This window comes from Microtus ochrogaster, linkage group LG3 (assembly GCF_000317375.1).
Source record: "Microtus ochrogaster isolate Prairie Vole_2 linkage group LG3, MicOch1.0, whole genome shotgun sequence".
Lineage (NCBI taxonomy): Eukaryota > Metazoa > Chordata > Mammalia > Rodentia > Cricetidae > Microtus > Microtus ochrogaster.
In genome coordinates this window covers 3377448-3396986 of record NC_022029.1, presented here as the reverse complement: position 1 = coordinate 3396986, position 19539 = coordinate 3377448, and the positions used below count along the sequence as shown (strand labels likewise).

Below are 19539 nucleotides of genomic sequence, written 5' to 3'. Positions count from 1 at the left end.
TCTCTCTCTCTCTCTCTCTCTCTCTCTCTCTCTCTCTCTCTCTCTCCTGTGCTTGTGCGTGTGTGTGCGTGTGTGTTTACTAAACGCTGCAGCTATCGCAACAGAAAAGAGAATGTTATTTGTGATGTTTCTAGATTACTCCTCTAAACATTTTAAATGCCTTCCTTATCTATAAAGGCGCCGGTTTATCACCTAACAATGAAGTCTGTCCTAGGAAGAAATCACAGTGGCCCAGTGTTAGAACGCCCAAGTTGTATCCTCCAAAATCCTACTGGGTCAAGCCCGGCATTGTGCTGCACACCTGCTATTTCAGAATTCTAAAGGCTGAGGCAGGATGGAAAATCTGAGGCCTTGGCTCTATGATGAGGCCTTAACCCAAGTAAATAAATATATCTCTTACCATACTGGATGTTACCACAGCTGGAACCCTGCTCATCCACCAGCAAAGAACAGAATAGAATAGCGTACAGACTTAGAGATCCAGCCCTACCTAAGTACCAGTCCGGACAGCTGCTGGTGGCTACATTTTTGTCATCTGCATATTAAGTGTTACTTCCCTGAGCGGGTCCCCTGTTCCTAAGGTTGCAATTGGAGACAACACACTTAGCTGGCATGGCAGTAGCCTTAGTGGGGTGCCTCACAATCGATCGCGTGCCATGATCTTCACTGTGAGGTGTCCGCTGTGGAAAGACGGCCCTCCTGTTAGGGCTCTTTCTCCCTGTGAACCTGTCTCTCCTGAGACCTGTGGTATCTCTTACCTAGATGCTATTGTCAGTGCTGGCTGTGCATCAACCATACAAGTTTTTAGGGCTTGTAGCTCATCTCTATGCAAACCAAACCGGGCCTTTGAGCCAAATTTGCATGCCCTCTGCTCCCTGATTTTCACAAGTGAAAACTAAGGCCAACACATTTAATAAGGTCCTCCTTCCCATCATTAAAGGGCACCACACAGCTTTAGCAGACAGGAAACTAGCCCAACACACATGCCGGGCAGCTGGCAAAGAGAGGCATTCTCAGCAGCAAGATCCACTCTTACAGACACGATGATAAGGGACACTTTAATGGAGCCAACACATACATTTCCTTCCTCTTTTCTGCTTTTAGCAGACAGGAGAGCTGGACAGCCATGTCAGAGATTATGAAATGCCAATGAAGAGATTTTTTTTTTTTTTTTGTAAGCCACCAAGGCTACCAGAACAGCAGGGCTAAATTTCGCCTACTTGCTTGTAACCAAAAGTATGCACCCCTTCAGTTGTGGAAAAGTACAGAGGGTTTGAAAACCCCTACTTATTAACCGGAACGCACTTTTCGGTAGAACTCGGAATTCCTACTGTTGCTTAAGGAGTGCAAAATACAGGCAGACACGATGCCCGCAAATCCAAATGTCTCCTTCAAAGGATTTGTAAAGTCGCTGATAAATAAAAGTGACATCACAAAAGTACATTTGAAAAATGCAATTAGCTAAGGTTCCTGGGAAGCTCTGGAATGTTTGGTTTCTAAGGAAGAAGCGAACACAGAGGAATAGGAATCCTACAAGTGAGTCAGCCACAGGAGTTTCAAAGTTCACTGGTAGATCCACTCCTTGATAGCACCCTCACAACTGGCCTCCCATAGGGGTTGGGATTATATAATAGAAGTATCACTTAATAATTTTCCAAAGATGATTAATATCTAAATAATGAGTAGAGTCATAAATTTAATTCAAGGGACTTCCCAATTTTCAGATAAAAGAAGTGTTGTAGTTAAAAAATAAATGAAATTACTTCAAAAAGATCAGGATCCAGTCTGCAAAAATTAGTTGAGCATGGTTCCTTGAGGTTAAGATGGAACTAACAGTGATTAGTAAGCATCAAATATTCAGAAGTCTTGGCTACTCTTATTCGAGCATGAAAATGCTGCATTATCTATAATCACTTAACACTTTATTGGTCATTTCTTGGGAAGACATAGGTATTTTTAAAAGCAAAGGGAACTTCCTGCCAGAACCTGGGCATCTTAAGGCAGTGATAGCTGTGTTTCTCCTCTGGCCTAATGGACCCTACTCATCACTAACCCTTGTCTGTCTTCTGAGGGTGTACATCATCATTGCTTCCTTAGCACCCAGGCATTGGACCTGTTTACAGAAGGCTATCACTGTGACACCAAAGCAAAAACCACCATCCTTAAATGACATGACACAATATTTGGACTGGAAAAGAATTCACCATGAGAAAGTCCAAATCCACATATCGGACTCTTCACTGTGGAGACTAACATCATTACCCTCATCATTTTGAGAGTAATTCATTCATTTATCATCTTGAATCTTCGAGTACACAAGTGTCTCAAAAACAGTACCCGTCAAACACAGTAAAGCAGCCCTAGGTCCTGCTTTTCAGCAATTTCTCTATGTCTCAGAGCTTCCCCGTACCTGAGTTTTCTGAAGACAGTTTTGCTTGGTTGGGTAGCATTAGTCATTAAAATGAAGGATTTGAAAGGGCACTGTAAAACACAGCATCCTAAGCTGTAACCAGTGCTATTATATTTTAGGAACAAAACATCAGGGCGAATTTCAAGGAGAATCTATTAATTATGTAGCACTATATAATCCCTTCCCTCTCTGAAACCTGACAATACAATTTCACAATTTTCTCAACCTCAGGAAGCAAGCCCTATACTTTTCTGGATTAAAAAAAAACTGAAATATTCTTTCTCAAGTACCCACTTAACACAACATTTTCAAAAACCTTCTGGGATGGTTTGGGTTTAGCCTCAGTTTCCTCAGGTTTACAATGCCCGGATGATTCTTGTTTGAGCTCCACTAGTGGTAGAGGTGTAGCCCAGTTTAGGGGGGGGGCTCCCCTAAGTGAACAGAAGGCCTCAGGAGGAACGAAGAGGATTGCTGGAGGAAAGGCTGGATAAAGGGTATGTCATAAAGACAGAAAAACGTTACCAAGTGGGTCTTTGAGAATGCTCTGGAACCAGGTAGCCCTCCACTGAGGACAGGTAGAACTGGTAAACTGGAAGCCTATAGAGGGTCCTCAATGTAGGAGCAAAAAAGAGAAACAAGTATATAAGCAAGTCTTAGTGGAAGCTGGAGGCTGATGGCCTTGAATGGAACCAACGGGAAGAATCTGGGATTATTTCATTCAGATGAAAAGCTGGAAGCAGAAAATCTTCAAAGAAAGGAACAGACATTTAGGGAAAAAGAAATCAAGGGCAGACTAGAAGGGTAGCAGAACTGGAAAGCACCGGTAGCTGAGCCCAGAGAGACACAGGCGAGGATGGCTGACTAAGCAGACACATCTGATCACTGAGATCAGATGGAAACTCCACCTGGACTCAGCTCCTGCAAGGCCGCTAGTGACTTCAGGACAGCACTGTCAAGAAACCAGGAGGCCTAGTACACTTCAGTCTGCTGATTTACAGCAAAAGAGAACCAAGTTCGGGCATCCGATATGTTCTCCAGTCTCATCTTATTTTTCTAGGTGGTTCGGTTTATCTTTAATCTGTAAAGAAACAAAGGAGAGACTGGATTCCACACTGGATTTGAAACATTGGAATCGGTAAGTCCCAGAAAGTAACATTTTTAACTCACGTGAATAAGATGGAATCCATCCAGAAATGAATTAAAAAAAGTAGCCTTTCACCTTAGCTGGGATTTTTTTTTGAAACCAACCAAGGAATTATATTCAGCATTAGGTGAGTGTTACTTACCTAGGCTCCATCCTGCAAACGTCCTAACCTATTTCCCAGCTTCATTAGCCTTAGACTAGCTACAAAGCTGTACTTAGACTTTTCCTACATTCCAAGAAAGCTCCATAAACAAGGAGAACCGGATTATAACCCATTTAACTGCCTTCTATAAAACATCTAAGATAGTCTTTGTTCACAAATATGTGTCATGAGAACAAGGATGAAATAGTTTGAAGACTGCCTGAAAAGGAATTTACTTCGGTAAGTGAATACATTAGCATAACTGTGACCCAGGAGAAGCCAAAGTGCTCAAGCATAGGCCTTATTGCAAAAGCAAATCCCTGAAGAAAGTGCAATAACCCGCTATGACGTGTCCTCGAGTAAGAGAAGAAACATAGGTGCTTGATAGATAGAGGGGAAATCAAATGGAAAAACACACTTAAGATGACATTAAGAAAATCACTAAGAAGAACATGGAGATGGCAGGCATTTACCTTTTTCGGCTCTAACTGTATCAGGTACATACTGATATGAAATTATGATTTAAAGTCAGAGTAAAATAGCAAACTCAACTATACAGAGGTAATAAATGAAAAGGGGAGGAAAACTTGATGATTAGGTAACAGAAGAAGAAGGTTTAGTCGTTCAGACGGTATGATAGTATGCTCTCCACAGCAAGAAGGAGGGCTGGTACCAAACCATTTTAAACCACCCCATTGCATCATGACTTAATTGATAATTTCTATCCAGAAAAAAAAGGTGATTGCTTTCCACTGGGAGACTGTTTCATTTTAAAGGGATACCTGTTGATAAATTATTCATAAAAGCTTTCACCTGAAAGAAACATCAAGGAGGGAGAAAAAAAAACCCGAAACAAGGGGAGGAAACAATAATAAAATAATAACCACCTGCCATCTGGCTAAGACACAAAGCAAAGAAAAGCCTTGAGAATGCTAGCTAGCATCCATCTTTTTCCCACTGCAAGCAAGAGAAAGGGGATTCAGGAGCTCATCCTGGACCAGCCCAGCTCAAGTCTTGAGCCTGGAAGCTCCTCCTGCTTCTTGTACAGCCATTACTGGAGCTGTCTGCCATTGAGCCAGGAATGTCAATCAATTTCTTACTTTGTGGCATTCAGCATCATTTTTTTGTTGTCATTGTTGTTGTTTTGTTTTGTTTTTAAGCCAGGACAGGAACACTGCAGCTATAACCAACCTGTGGTCTTCTCTTATGAGGGACAGAATTGAATTTAGAAATAAACTCTAAACAAAACCAAGGAACTTAGGGTTTGATTATACCTCATAAGCTTGTAAAAAAAATCTGTACTTCAAACACACCAAAAGAAATGACTTGATTAGAATTAAGAAAAAAATAATTATATCCATGTTTTAAGTCCAAATCATGGCTAAATACACAAAGTAAAGAATCATTAAAATAAATCAATACAGGCAATACATCTATAACTTAAACATTTCATTTCAGCAGAGTTGAAGCTGAAATATCTTTCATTCAATGGTCAGGACAAAGCGGGACAGCATTTATGATAATATTTTTCCTTGTTTTTTTGCTAAATTGTTTCTATGCATTCTAAGAGAGTTGAATAAAATGCTGCAAAAAGTTTCTTAATCACACTGAAATGAACTAGCCTCATTTTCAGGCCCATCTCAAAGATGCTTTGGTTTATTATACAAAGATGAAAAGTCCTAATTCTACTATACCATGGCTTTCAGTGGATTTTATATCGATAAATGTTGAAGGTATTTTAAACTAAAGTGAAGATAGCAGAAACTTTCTTCTTTTTAATGACCATGTCATAACTAATTTTTCAGTCCAACTGGATTTTAGGTCAGTAAATCTAAGGAGGTTCACATCATGACGCTGATGAAAAAGGAACCCTATACCTAGATGTTCCGCAGAAACTCTGACGCGGGATAACTTCTGTACTCCTCTGAGTCCTGTATCTTCAAAGGCATTGCAATAAAGAGATGTATCAATAAATTCAGTATGTGGTCACCAAATTCTTGCTGCATACCATTGGTAAACTAAATGGCACTTTGATTCTGTTCTCATACCCATCTGTGGAGGGAAACTAAAGACTAAGTAATCTTAAATATTAGGCAAATTCTTCAAATAAACCCAGAAATTGTCTACTGATTTGCTTATGTTTATTATGGTGATCATTCTTTAAGCGAAGCAGGGGCAAACCTGTTATTATGCCTTCAGTTTTATTTATCCTTTGTAGATCAAGATGAGTACAGCTACATTGGAATCATAATTTAAGTAGTTTCTGTCTTTTACAGTGATATAGGACCTCATGATCTTTCTGAATATACATGAATTACAAAACAAAGATCAAGACAGACCACAGCAGGTTCCTGACTGACAAACTTAGGGAAGTCCTACCATTAGGAAAGGGACCTTTCTCTGGTCAGAGTCTACTTCTACATAAGCACTATTAAAAAATCACACACCTACAGTGCTGTTCTGCCTTGTGAGGAAATTGGAAGCCCGTACACACTGCATATGTACAGCATTCCCCAGTAAAAGAGATGGGGAAGAAGTTACAGAGAGGAATCATAGAACAAAGATAATTCAGGCAGAGAATAGAGCTGGCCCTGCATGTCACCTCAGGCAATTTAAGTCATCCGACTGTCAGTTCGCTTTATTAAGTGACTCCCCTATTGTAAATATGTTGAAAATACACATTCTGCTCGTCCCTGAAGTTTAGCAAATATCTTTAACATATCCTATTTTGTCAAAGTTAGGTCAACGTACGATTTCTACAGTGCTACTAAGAGAAATCAATCCCAATTTTCTTCTGCGTAGGAAAAGATAAAAAGGGCCTGTAAAATGTTTCACTATCTGCAACTACTGGCTTCAAGTTAAATCTAAAAATACGAGTCTGACTTCATTATTATCATTCAAATTTCAAATTGCAGTTTCCAAATAACACATAAAACATGACAGGGGAACCTCACAGTGTCCTAATTCCACAAGGCTGTTGCGGCCCCACTGCAAAGCTCTAACTAAATTCTTGCCTGACATCATAGCAGACGAAAGAGGAGGTGGCTGCTTGACGCATTTCCATCCCCACCAGTGAAGACACCAAACTACTGCTAAACACACTTCACTGAGAATCAGTGTGGTCTCTAGGGTCGATCCCTCCTTCCAGGGAGCAGCTTACAGGAGCATGACTTTACAACTTGGTGTCTCCCTCTTTTGGAAGCAGGACATCTATTACAAATGAATTTTTTTCCTTACAAATAAATTAGGGCTGTCATTTCCCTATAGTCTCAGCCTTAGTTATGTACATAACTGTACATTAAGAAAGCCCATCCTCTTCAGTAAAGTAGTTAGGAAAAAAAATGCAGGTGTAAACAGAGGGACTTTTCTTTATATTAAAACATCCTCCCACTAAAATATGTCACAAGAAAGTCTCGGCTCTGTATGGAGGAAATTCCAACCTGAGTCACTGACGGTGTTTCATAATTTCTTTTTATTTGGGAGAATTCCATAGATTGTTCTTGAATAGAATTCAATGTTGGTTAAAGTTTGTTTTCCCCCAATCAAAAATTTAATCCAGAAATATAAAATGTAATTGCTCCTCAAGCAAGTGGCACGTTCCTTTACACCACTCTCTCCGTTTTCAGTTAACTTTAGTGATTAATAACACGACTTTTCCAAATCCTTCTTTTCTGAAGTAGAAAAGCGAAGTGTGAAATGACACGGGAAAGGATTTCTCCCTGGAGGGACCCCTTACAAAGGATCAAAATATCTGCTAGGGTGTGGTTTGGGAGCTGAGCTTCCCGATTCCTGGATGTCTCCTGCATCAGAGGTTTTTAAAAGATAATATGACAGGATAAAAAAAAGCACAAAATGCATGTAAAATCAGTTTGTATTTTGCAGGAAAGCACAGAGGACCAGCAATCTAAAACACAAAAACGTAAACATGCTAAAAAGATTAAATATTTCCTCTCCCAAAAAGCTTTAAAGAAGGAAAAATAACAAACAACAACAACAAAAAGTCTGTACTTTGAAAGCAATGGACTTCAAGAAAGAACATTTAAGCAAACATTTATCTAAGAAGTCAACCTAGAAGGTAAGATGTCAATTTGGTAATAACAACAGCACATTTCGTCTGAAAAAAATCAAAAACTTTTTAAAGACAAAAATTCAAGTTAACATCGCTGTGATTAACTCTAGGGTTGCTTAGCCAAGAACAACTTTCTGCACTTAAAACATAAAAATGTCAGTTTCCTCTGCTTGGAGACAAAACACACAAAAAGCAAACATCCAGTGCTATATTTTCCTAGACATGAAACACAGAAGTAACCTTACTGATCACTCTGAATATTTCGACACAGTGTAACTGTCACACCAGAAAGACTGAAAATCCGTGCCAAATCGCATCCTTAGGACCTACCTTAGAAGACAGGTATCATTCTAGCTTATGTTCCACCCCAAACCTTGAGGAAAATGCATTCCCTCGTTGAACTGCACCAGCTCTGTAGACAGATATGCTAGCAGCTTCTGCGTGGTGTCATTGACTAATGCTACAATAAACAAGCAAAACTCTCATAAGACCCCAAGCGTTGATAATGTGATAGTTGGCATTCACTTCTTGGGAATCTAAAACACACCAGGGGCATTTGTAAAATCCCCTTTCTTCTTCCCTACATCAAGATATCACACGTTTCAAGCATCATCTGTGATCAAGTGGTCCAATTCAAACGTAAACTTAGAATGCTGAGTTGGGTAGAAGCATTAACTAAAATTGCCTTAATCTTTTTGCCGGAGAAAGCGGTACTCGTAATTATTTCCAAATTATAACACCACTTCACTTTATTCGATGTATTTCCTCATAGAAATTAAGTGTCAATGGCCTGCTCAAACGCAAACAATAAAATCAAATTATTGCTCTATGTAACTTAAACTCTTTTCTACGTAACTGCCCTTCAAACATAAATATCATAAAGAAATGGAGATTTAAAAATTCTCTAGCCAACACATCTGTCCATTAAAAGGGGAAATTCTTAATCCTTTCAAAACTGAAAAAAAAAAGTTTCTCAAAAAAGCAAAAGAAAACCTACTGGTGAAGCCTGGAAGAATAATCCAGAGATAGCATGCTTGGTCTCAGCACAGTTTTCTCTAGCATCCTAAAGTCAGCGACATCATGTGTCCCATGATCTCTGCTTGCCCTTCTGAAACCCATCCAGAGGATTTTCAGAGAGGAAGGATTCCGGTTGTGCTTCCAAATGCCAAATTAACTTAAAGGACCTTCCAGTCCTGAAGGAAAACAGTGCAGTAGCTCTGTAGACGCTACATACAGAGTGCTTTCTGTCACGCGAAGCCAGAGCTGCAAGTGTGACCCCAGTGGGGTTTATCTAAAATTCCCAAGGACCACAGGCTAAGAGGTCAAAGCTTTCTGTGTCAAAAAAACATATAAATGAATAAGCCACATGCTGCAATAGTGTCTGAATCTATGCAGTCCACTCCCCTTATTGTTCAGAGATTTCTTTTTCTTTAAAAGTAACCAAAACCTGCAACAGAAAAAAAAAATGAGGAAAACCTGCTCACGCTACTAAGTGACCTTTAATTCTCTATTTCTAATTAAAATCTGTGTCAGTCACATTTTCAAATGTTATTGTCAATGATATATCAAACCTTTCAGGGAGTAGGAAGAGCATAGATATATTTAATTAAATGTCAAATACAAGAGAGTGGATATTCTTGGGATAAAGAGTGAGGAATGTATACATAGAATTGTAAACAAACACAACACTCAAGAGTTAAGATTTCAGCAAAGACAGCATGTAAAATCATGTACATAGGTTTATTTATTAATAAAACATACGCAAAAGATGTTTTTACTTCTGGCTTAAAATTTTCGAGTGACTGTTTCTTATTTTGTAGTTTATCAAAGCGTTTTGTTAAAAAGCAGTAGGTGTTACAAATAATTAGGGCATTTTTTTCAATAGAGTAAATTATCTTAAAAAGATAACATTTTAAAACAGAATAAAGAGAGACAGGGTTAAGAGTAGAACGAACAGTTTATTGTAACTGGGGTTTTGATGGCAGGAAGTTTCTCAATGTAGCTCCCCTTCATCTAACTCTCAAAGAATCCAGTTTTAAGAATAAGAAAACTGTTCTTAAAGAGTCACTTTAGAAGTGTAGAATACTTTATGCTTACAGGGTTGCATCACCAAGGACGTTTTCTAGACCTTTTCTACGTCTGCAGAACGAGGGAGTGAGGTTTGCAGTAATCCTTGCAGAGCATATGCCTTCAATAGTGATCATGACCATGTCTGGCCGCTCATTTAAAATTTTAAGACTGCATAACATAAAAATGCATCATCAAAATAAAGAAAACAGATGAGGTACAAAGGCCTCAAAATTACATTAAAAAATTAACTGTGCACAGAATTACCAATTGTCCAGAAGTGAGAATACACACTGTTAAAATTTGGAAGTATAGACATTGATTAAACTTAATGTATTTATGACCACCCTTAACTTCCGTCAGCTGGGTAACATCATTTATGAGGAAAGTGGCCCAGATTCTCTTTCAGCAATCATTAAAAACATAACAAGTAACGAAAAAGACAACAACAAGTATTTTCTTAGGAACACTTATATGTTCAGAGCTACTTAGTATCGAGAGACAAACAGAGTAATCTTTCAAAGCCAAGGTGATGTGTGGATCATGACATCACATAAAGTGGAATTTGTTTTTCGTTTGCTTCAGTCAATCTCCCTTTCGCTGAGAAATAAAACGATAACTAATTTGACTCTCAAATAGGTTCTGGGATGCATTAAACAACTGAGAGGGGACATGAGAAAGATTAATGGCATTTTTAAAAATATGCAGTTTGTAGATTCCCAGGTAGTGACCTCTGTCCCAAGAGAACGCACACATGTGAACATAGACGTGTATGCTTAGTAGCATGAAGTCAGAGATGCATGAGCTGTGCTAATCCTAAGATATTAATGTGTGTCCCTTCTGCACATAAGCGCATCAGGTAATAGAGAAATTTCATTCCCCAGACCAACTCTGCCACATGTGTTTACATTTATTTACACTGCTTATAGATACAGCTCTAATTCCTATATGGATGTATGGAAGAAATGATATTGCAACTCTCATGAATGATCAGAAAGTCATACTATATCTAATCACAAAGAACATGCTCTCTTATGGACTTTTACTGGTTTGTAAACTTTATAGTCTATCCAAATTCTATGACAAAAACCAGCTCTGAATGAAAACATTTTCATTCCTATTTTTACATCTAAGACATTTTTTATGTTTAAATAAGTTCTATATTATCTTCTAATAAACTTAGTTTTTTTATAATACACAAATTTTTAAGAAATAGTAATAATATCAATATTCTTAAAGCCTGGGACATGTACATCAGGAAACACAAATGTCTACTGCGTTATCATTATCACAATTATAACTAATTAATAGATAAAGCAATCATTAAGGCAAGACAGCCGTGCTCCTTTCGAACTAAAGAACAAGAAATAAAAACAGGAACTATGAGCATTAATATATTTCTTCCTAGTGATACCGACTATAGAAGGCTTAAAGGGCAGACAGTGAATCATCTGTTTATTTAAGTGTTGAATAAATGGAATATATGCTAAGTTCTGAGCTGACTTTAACGTGTTTGGAACATTTTCCAGAGTCTATTTTGACTGTGTCAATTACCTAGTTACCAACGTTGTTGTAGTATGTTGCTTGATGAACTAGGACATCCAGCAACCCTCAAACCAGTATTACAAGCCAGGCAAATAGCATCACATTTGGGTGACGCACAGAATCCATCACCCTAGGGAAAAACGCATAGGCTCAGAGTACGGAGTCTTTACATGTTCCATAAGATTTCTGCATAACGTTTTAAGCTGATAGAATTGTAAACTGGAAAGTGCCAGCCTATGAAGCCATCTCTTCAGAAAAAGCACTAACACTCCACTGTCACTCCCCACAGAAATAAGACTTTTTCAAAAATGTTCTCAGAACACTACTTAAAATACACAATGGGGGGCATTTTGATTTATAGGGTGGGTTTTTTTTACCTTCTTTTGAAAATCTTAGTAAATTCTGAATATATCTAAGTGCTCTGGGAACGACAGATTCATTATGTTTAACCGCTACACTCACTTCAAACTTCTAGCTTAAAAAAAAAAAAAAAAAAAAAAAAAAAAAAAAAAAAAAACAAGTCATGTATCTGTTTAAAAGACTCCTGTTTAAAGCACAGCAGGTCATGATTTAGCACATTAAATTCCACCATCAAGGTGGATCTAAATATTACACATATAAAATATAGCTCCAACAGCATGCACACATTGCTGCAGTAATTCCAGCACAGTACAGTTACCGTGGGTGCATCAAGAATGCACAGGCTTTGTATTATAGAACAACTCGTACACTGCAGGTAGCCTCCTAATAACTACCAAAGAATTACACAAATCAAAATATGTTACCTTTGTTCAAACAATACAGCTGCTCATTATATAACAGAAAACACCATCCTTAATCGCTCAGGAACCAAGATAGTGGTGGACGCTTTGAGTTGAGGTGGTGCAGAATGGTTTGAGGCAAAACCGAAACATATTGTTTAAGTAAACCTTAAGGGGAGGGGATCATATGCGCAATTGATGGATTCTTTCTCCTTTTTTTTTTTTTTTTTGTATCGTCTTCCACAATTCCTCCCCTTACCCCTCCCCACCACTCCACAGTAAACAGATTGCTGGTATTAAAGGGCTGTAATTCCAATACCTCCCTCTGCCTTTTCCCTTCTTGCTAAACTTTATAACAATCTAATTTTGGAGTATCAGACCAACATTTATTAAATAATAAAAAAAAACTCTCATGTCAGACATGCCTATGGTTTGAAATTTATGCTTGCAAACTTTCTAAAACTGGTTAATTAAATCAAAACTGAATCCAATAAACTTGCACTATACTAACCGAGCAACCTATAGCTTAATTCATCTAGTTTTACCCTGGAAAATACTTAAGCAAAGGAGCACTTGTTGAAGGAGGAATCTTTCGGGTACAAATGAAAGGCTGTAGCTCTCCCAGTAAAAAGCTAAAAACAAATAAAGCAAATCAAAACCATCAAATGTCTAAGAAGAGAACACTCCAAGAGTCCAGACAGTACAGAATACTTTTGATAATTATAAATGTGGTAGTAACTATGCTTCCTCTCGAAGACACCACCTTCCCAGGGTATATTATTCTTGAGGGACTCTCTGGGTCTGGAAGGGGTGAAAATAACTAACTCACAGAAGAGATTTGGTGTTAGAGCAAAGACATAAACCTCCACCACAGTCTGTGTCTCACATCGCCACTCAGTTCTGCTCCACAAATGGGAAGGAGGGCCCCACGTCTGGGTGGAGTAGCTTTTCCCAAGGAAGGAAATACTGACACAATTTTTTTTTCTCCCCAGAAAAGATTTTTTTTCTGTTTGCCAACTTCTGAAGTTGGCCCTTGTCAATCAACGTGATCAAGGTGTCCCTTAAGCAGACAAATTTATGTTTCCCTGCACAAATTGTACAGGAAAGAAAAAGATTATTAAAATGCTATATGATAAGTAAGGTTTAAAGATGCCACTTGAAAGTCTCAGGATGGAAAAAAATGAAAAACTTTCAGTAGGAACACACTGAACCTTGAAACTAATGCTTTCAAAATAAAACTGCATTTTGGTAACCATTTCATCTATTTCCCTTCCTCTGCACATAAAAAAAGATTAATGTCACAATTAAACTTCCATATTTTAGAGTCTTGGTAACAGGTGTGGCATTCTCCATATAAACATATTCATTGACCTGTCACCATTGATAACCTTCATTAATTAATTTCGATTGAAATGAAACCTGTTTTTTTTTTACCCCTTTCAGATAGTAAAGAAATAGGCAAGGCGAACACCCATTTCCCCCTCAAGCCCCCAAAATGTTTAAATTACAGTAATCTCCAATTCACCAGCCATCACTGCGAACAACTGAAGAAATACAGCAGAGCTCAGCAGGAAGGAGTTTTAATAAGAGATTGAAAAACAAGAATAAAAATAACTGTATCAACGGAGCTTTTCTTCCTCAGGCTACAAGCCCGTTCTTACTTGAACTTTTTTTTTTCTTTTTCAAAAAAAAAAAAAGCATTTTGGCCACCAAAACCAATGCAGAACATTATTAAAAGTTAAAAGCTACCAATTACTTCTGCCTGTTCTTTTAAAGCAAAGTTTGGCATGACGTCAGTTGGTTTAAAGAAAACAAGAAAGGGAGAGAGAAAGAGCAGGAGAGAAAGTTTCCTACTTGTATAAACTGAACACCAGGGAAGGTGTCTAGCCACTTGTAAAGTATTTACTGCAGGTCTTTAAAGAGCTAGCAACATTTTAAAAATCAATTTTTTTATTATTATTTGAACGCAACATGTTGAACGGCCAGCCTGAACGTCTGTATTTCAATGGTACCTTAGAATCAAAAAATTATTTAAGTGATGCTTTTGATCTGAAGTACACTAATAATTTCATCTTTATTTTGGGAGCTTGAAACTGGGCTCTGAGGGGGCAAAAAGAGGTGGGATAATAAAAAGAGCTCAGTGTGGCAGTAGTGTGAACGTTCCAACAGCGGCTGTCACTAGCGGACTTCTCTTAACTAGTTCTTAACAATTCAAATAATTTGCAGTGTCTAGCAAATTCAATAAAAGGGTTTCCTTGAGCCCAAAGATCTCTTTCTAACCCAAATCAAATTTCGCATCACTATACCCTACAGAGAAACAAACCAAAGTTTTGAAATTCACTTCCCAATAATACAGACCCCCAAAGTGGGCATAATTGTATCATTTGAGGCCTCACTTATTGAGATCATCTATAATAGAATATTTGATACAAACAGCTTTGAACAAACTTACATTTAAGGAGAAAACAGGCTGTTCTCTACCTGCTACTGAACAGTAAGTAGTCCAAGAACAAATCTTGGCGTTTTCGGATACTTCAGTAGATGGATCAAAGACATTAGGACACAAGTGATTTGAAAATAATAAAAACAACTGCTCAGTCCTTAGCATGCAAACGATTGTGAAGCACATTAAGTCTTTTCTATACATGAGCACAGCAAGCACACTTGGGAAATGGTGTTGAATTACCGTTGATAAAGACAAGATAAGTGTCCAATAAATCCCATAAATCCTGTTATGACAACAAAATTCACTTCTTTCCATACATCCAAATAAAATGTAGCTATCCCATAGATAAGCAAAGTCTAATCACGTCTGTATAGGCTATCACTCATCCCCCCATATCTCAATAAATAATAAATAAGAAAACCTAATAAGAATAATTAGTTATCCATAATATTAACAATCATAACTGGAAAAAGAAGGAAAAGAAGCCTGTTACCTGAAAGCTGGACCAAGGCTGAACGTCAGAACGCAAGCTCATACGACTCTCCTGTTCTTTATCAAATTGATTGTAACTCATGAGCTACAATATTTGAGACAGAACTGTCTGAGTTTATAGTTTTCCATGCCTGCCAAAAACAGATGCAGGCTACCACACTAGCTGTCCCAAGGAATCTAAATTAAGCAGAGGCAAATACCAAGTGGAAAGTTGTCAGTGTGTTGAATGAATGGCTTCATTTTACACACCAGAGAATATCTTCATGAGGCTACGTTTTAACAGGAGCCAGTCATTTTATTTTAAGTTCATCGCTTATTTCACAAATAATAATTTCCCTTGAAATCAATTATAGACACCTGTCCACAACTCAGTGAAAGTCTATTTTGTTCTATGTACAATAGCACAGTGTTCTGATATTATTGTTTGTTCTCAAATGACGTATTAAAGTAATAATAATTGTAATATGTCAATAATTATAGAAAATATCAGGAAGCCAGTTATCAATGTTGACACAAATTTCAAACTCAAATTAAGTTCTAACTTTAAAAAAATCTGTTTGAAGTTCTTTAATATTTTTCTGTAATGTTTATTTACTTCTAAACAGATAATATAAGAGTTTGCTAAAAAGAGTTTACTCACACCCTTGTCTTATTTCTTTAACAGACAATGTGTATATTTTTAGAAGCAAATCATCATTTCTAACTATATGTAGACACATATAAATCTAATAATAATAATAATAGCAACATTAGTAAAAGCACCATTGAAAATACTAGGATCTTAAAAAGCAGCTTTTCCACCGATGCATTCACTTCCGTGTCTGGAAGGTTTTCTTTATGAATGAAGATCTCCTTTTGCAACTTACTGAGACTTCCACTGAAAACTAGAAGAAATTCAGGACTGTTTCATGACTTACAAGTAACAACAATGCCAAAAACAAAGTCAGGGTCTATATAGGTCACTTGTGATTAAATGCACACTGATTTGGATGCCAAACCGGCTCGTATGAAAGTATACAGAAATTTCTATAAAACTGTTCACAATATTAGGAGTCCCAGTGTGGAGCTCTGAATTCAGCTCAGGACTCACAGCCTCTCTGGAACTCTCCGCCACACCTTTAATACTGACTTTAACAAAGGGCAAGCTACCCAGCAGCACGAACACCAACAGAATATAAAATTCCAGAGTGACAAACTTTTTCACTAGGTACTTCCTACCAGGTATTCAGAGAGTGTCAGACTTACTGATCGTGGCTGTAAAAGTATTCCACGCACACATAGCCTAGCAGGCAAAAAAAGCATATTGGGAGACCATCAATATCAACTCACAAAAAGTAAACAAGATTTTGCCCATAAAATCCTGTCCTGATGACGCTTCCCAATGCCTTACATTTAGAGAAATCACGGCTGCACGTAGTCATTGTGACTCTATTTCCTCCTTTATGGTTCTACTTCCACAGGACTACTCTCCAGAAATAATCATCCCACCAGCATATTCCGGCCCTGGCTAGTTAACTGATTGGAGATGTTTCAGATACAAGCGTACCGCTTTAAAAGGAAGTTATGAAATCTACCGAAGATAAACTCAATGAGCATGGAAGTTTAAGTTGGGAAGTCTGAGCATGCCACTAATAACCTTTCACTCAAAGGTAAAAAGAAAAAAAAAAGGAGGGAAAAAAATCCTCCGAATGCTGGTATCATTTCCAGACTGTCCTGTCAGCATCGAAACTTACAGGAAATGCTTCATCTTCCCATCCAAACCCTGTATTTATTCACAACCCTGTCATACTTGGGGAAAGGAAAAGTGGGGGAAAGCCGCATGGTGATTATTTTAGAACCTTTGCTTTTCTACACAAGTGCTACCCTAACTGGAAGAGCCTCAGAGGCAAGTGAACAGCGGGTAAGAAACTGCCCAGCTGTGAGATTAGAGACTTTCATTCTCATTCTGCCCAGCCAAGGACCTGCTAGCCGCAGGACTTTACTGATGGTCCCTAACGTGGTTAACTCTGGCAGCCTTTTCTAAATGATCAACTCTTTCTAAAACCTGCAGAAAAGGACCTCTAGAGAGACTGGTGGGTTTGAGCTCAGAAGTTTACAACACTCTGAAGACTTAAGTCTTGTTCTCTCCCCCCCTCAGCCCCCCATCACTCAAATTTAACCAACAAGGCCTAGAAGGATAACTTCTTCGTAATCTTGTCTCAGGCCCTTATCTGTATTTTGCCTTTGTACTGATTATCTCTCCCAGGCCTTTCCTGTTCACCTGGAGAGCTTACAAAAGTTCAATGAATCGGCCTAACTTGTGCCTGATTATACCTCGGCCCCTCTCTCTTCACTTACCTTGCTTAAAACTCTAGCGGTGATTTCCCAAAACCGGATAAGGATGGATATTCTATCTTAGTTAGGATTCATCATTAAATCCATGGCTCTTACTCAAAAACTTTCAAAGGATCAAGTCTGAGGCCTAAAAAGATACGGGGACGTCAGCCAGGTCCTAAACTGGAGTCAGCCCGAGCAAGATTGTCTGAGAAGCCCCAGTAAGTCCTCTCTGGTCCTGTCACTTCAATGGCTTTAGAGTCCTAGAGCTGTAAAAACAGTGACTTCCCTGGCGAAAGGGGAAACACCACCATCTCAGACAGGTACTCACAGAAAAAAAGCCTTCCCAGCCACAAAAACAGCTTTGCACTTCAAACGGCTTCCACCTCTGCTTCACCCTCAAATTATTCATGGGGTCCTATAATCCTGGAGTTATTTGGAGGGATAGAGGTGTTTGCCTTGGCCTCTCAAAGATGCGTTTCAGACTCTACAGTCCAAACAGGAACTAGACAGAAAGCAAAGAGCCCGTCTGCCTGCATGTCCCACCGCTGTCAGGCGTTTAATCACCAGCCAGTGTCCCCTGACCCGCTCGACACATGGCGCATCAACCGCACCGCAGAGGAAGTCTGCCCCTTGCTCAGCCCCTACGGAAGCTCCCTGGCTGCAAGGCCCTGCCTCATGGTACCGAAGGGGCACAGACCCATGGGCCCAGGCAGCGCTGAGCTGCCCAGAGACGGGGCTACCAGGGGATGCCACACTCTCTCCCTCTAGCCCAGCTGGGCCTTTAAGGGAAAAAAAGTTTGAAGCCTGGCTTTGCAAACTAAACTCTTCACAACCAAAGCCAGTCTATGTTGTTTTACCACTTGGAGGGCCACTCCAGGACCCCTCTTGAAGACCCTCCCGACCCTCCCAAGTTCACCCAACTTACTACTCTGCATGCCGGTGCCTAGTCTGCTCCCCGTTTGTCAGGAGCCCCCAGAAAACTTGCAGCAGCGGCGGCGGCGGCCCCTCGGGTCCAGCCACCTCCAGATCCTCTGCTGCTCCCGGTAGGAGAGAATTAAAATCAGCCAGCAAGAGACAGCGAGGGGGAGTGGGGCTGGGAGGGGGAGGGGGCACCGGCCTGAAACTTCTTTTTTTGGCAAATCGGGATTTGTTTTTCCTCCTCCCCGGCGGCTGAACTTGACCCTCCTGACTCTGGGGGCTACTGCAGTTTGAAGTCTCTCTGGTTTCCAAGGCTCAGATGCCTTAGACCCAGCAGAGGGAGCAGAGGAATTGGGGGGGGGGAGTTAAGGGGAGCAGAAGAGAAGAAAGAAAGAAATCACACGCGCAAAGGGGGGGAAAAGGAAGAAAGAAAATGCGTGTGAAACCCGAGAAGCCTGCGCTTGGCTTGCAGCACACTCTCTCCCTCGGCTGGGCTTTTTTTTTTTTTTTTCAAAGAAAGTCACTTTTAATTCCCAGGGCTCCCCGCTCGCGATCGCCCACATTTTGCGCACACTCGCGCTGGCGCAGCGCTGGCGGAACGGAGCCCCGACCGGCTGAGCCCGCGCCCCCCGGCCCGCCCGGCTCCCCCTTACCTGTTGATTAATCGTCAGGAACACCCTCCGCAGCCCGAAAGATGGTGGCGCGGCGGCCAGAGCCATGAACCGTCTTCTGTTGTTTGCAGAGTTGATCTTGGATTATTGGGGGGGGGGGGAGAAAAAGGTCTTTCCTGCCTCCCCCCCTTTCCTTTCCCTCCCCCCCAGGAAAAAAAAAAGAGAGCGCGAGAGAAAGAGAAAGGAAATAGAGCTAGGATGTGCCCGGTGCCGGGTGGGAGAAGGGAGGGGGTGTTGTTGGGTTTTTGTTGTTGTTGTTGTTGTTGTTTAAAAAAAAAAATAGGCAAAGGCGAGAGAGCGACCAGGAGGACGCGAGGTCCGGAGCCACCGAGCAGCAGCGAAAAAGAGGACGCGGAGATTGCAATGAGATCGGGTCTTTATCAGAAATGTTATCGCTTGTCAGGACCTCACTCTCCGCGCATTACGTCAGTTTCAAGACACCAACACTATTAATATCAAAGGAGCCTTCGCGGAGGAAAGCGCCACCCCAGACCGAGCTCCCTTAAAGAGACAGGCGCGTCCCCGCGCCGCCGCCGCCCCGCCCGGCCCCGAGCACCC

General features: G+C 39.9%; 1 protein-coding gene across 4 annotated transcripts in view; it reads right to left on the bottom strand.

Moving 5' to 3' along the window:
* Trps1 (transcriptional repressor GATA binding 1) overlaps window positions 1-19443 on the bottom strand; it is a 237887-nt gene extending 218444 nt beyond the window's left edge. For 2 of the 4 annotated variants that reach the window (XM_026785896.1, XM_026785898.1), the window contains exon 1: window positions 18318-18558. In XM_026785896.1, coding sequence (XP_026641697.1) covers window positions 18318-18327 — 10 coding nt within the window. In that variant the 5' untranslated portion in view covers window positions 18328-18558. Of the gene's footprint in view, window positions 1-18317; window positions 18559-18963 lie in introns of those variants that run through there. The other 2 variants (XM_026785897.1, XM_026785899.1) reach the window with 2 other exon arrangements.
* Between the last annotated feature and the right edge of the window lie 96 nt (window positions 19444-19539).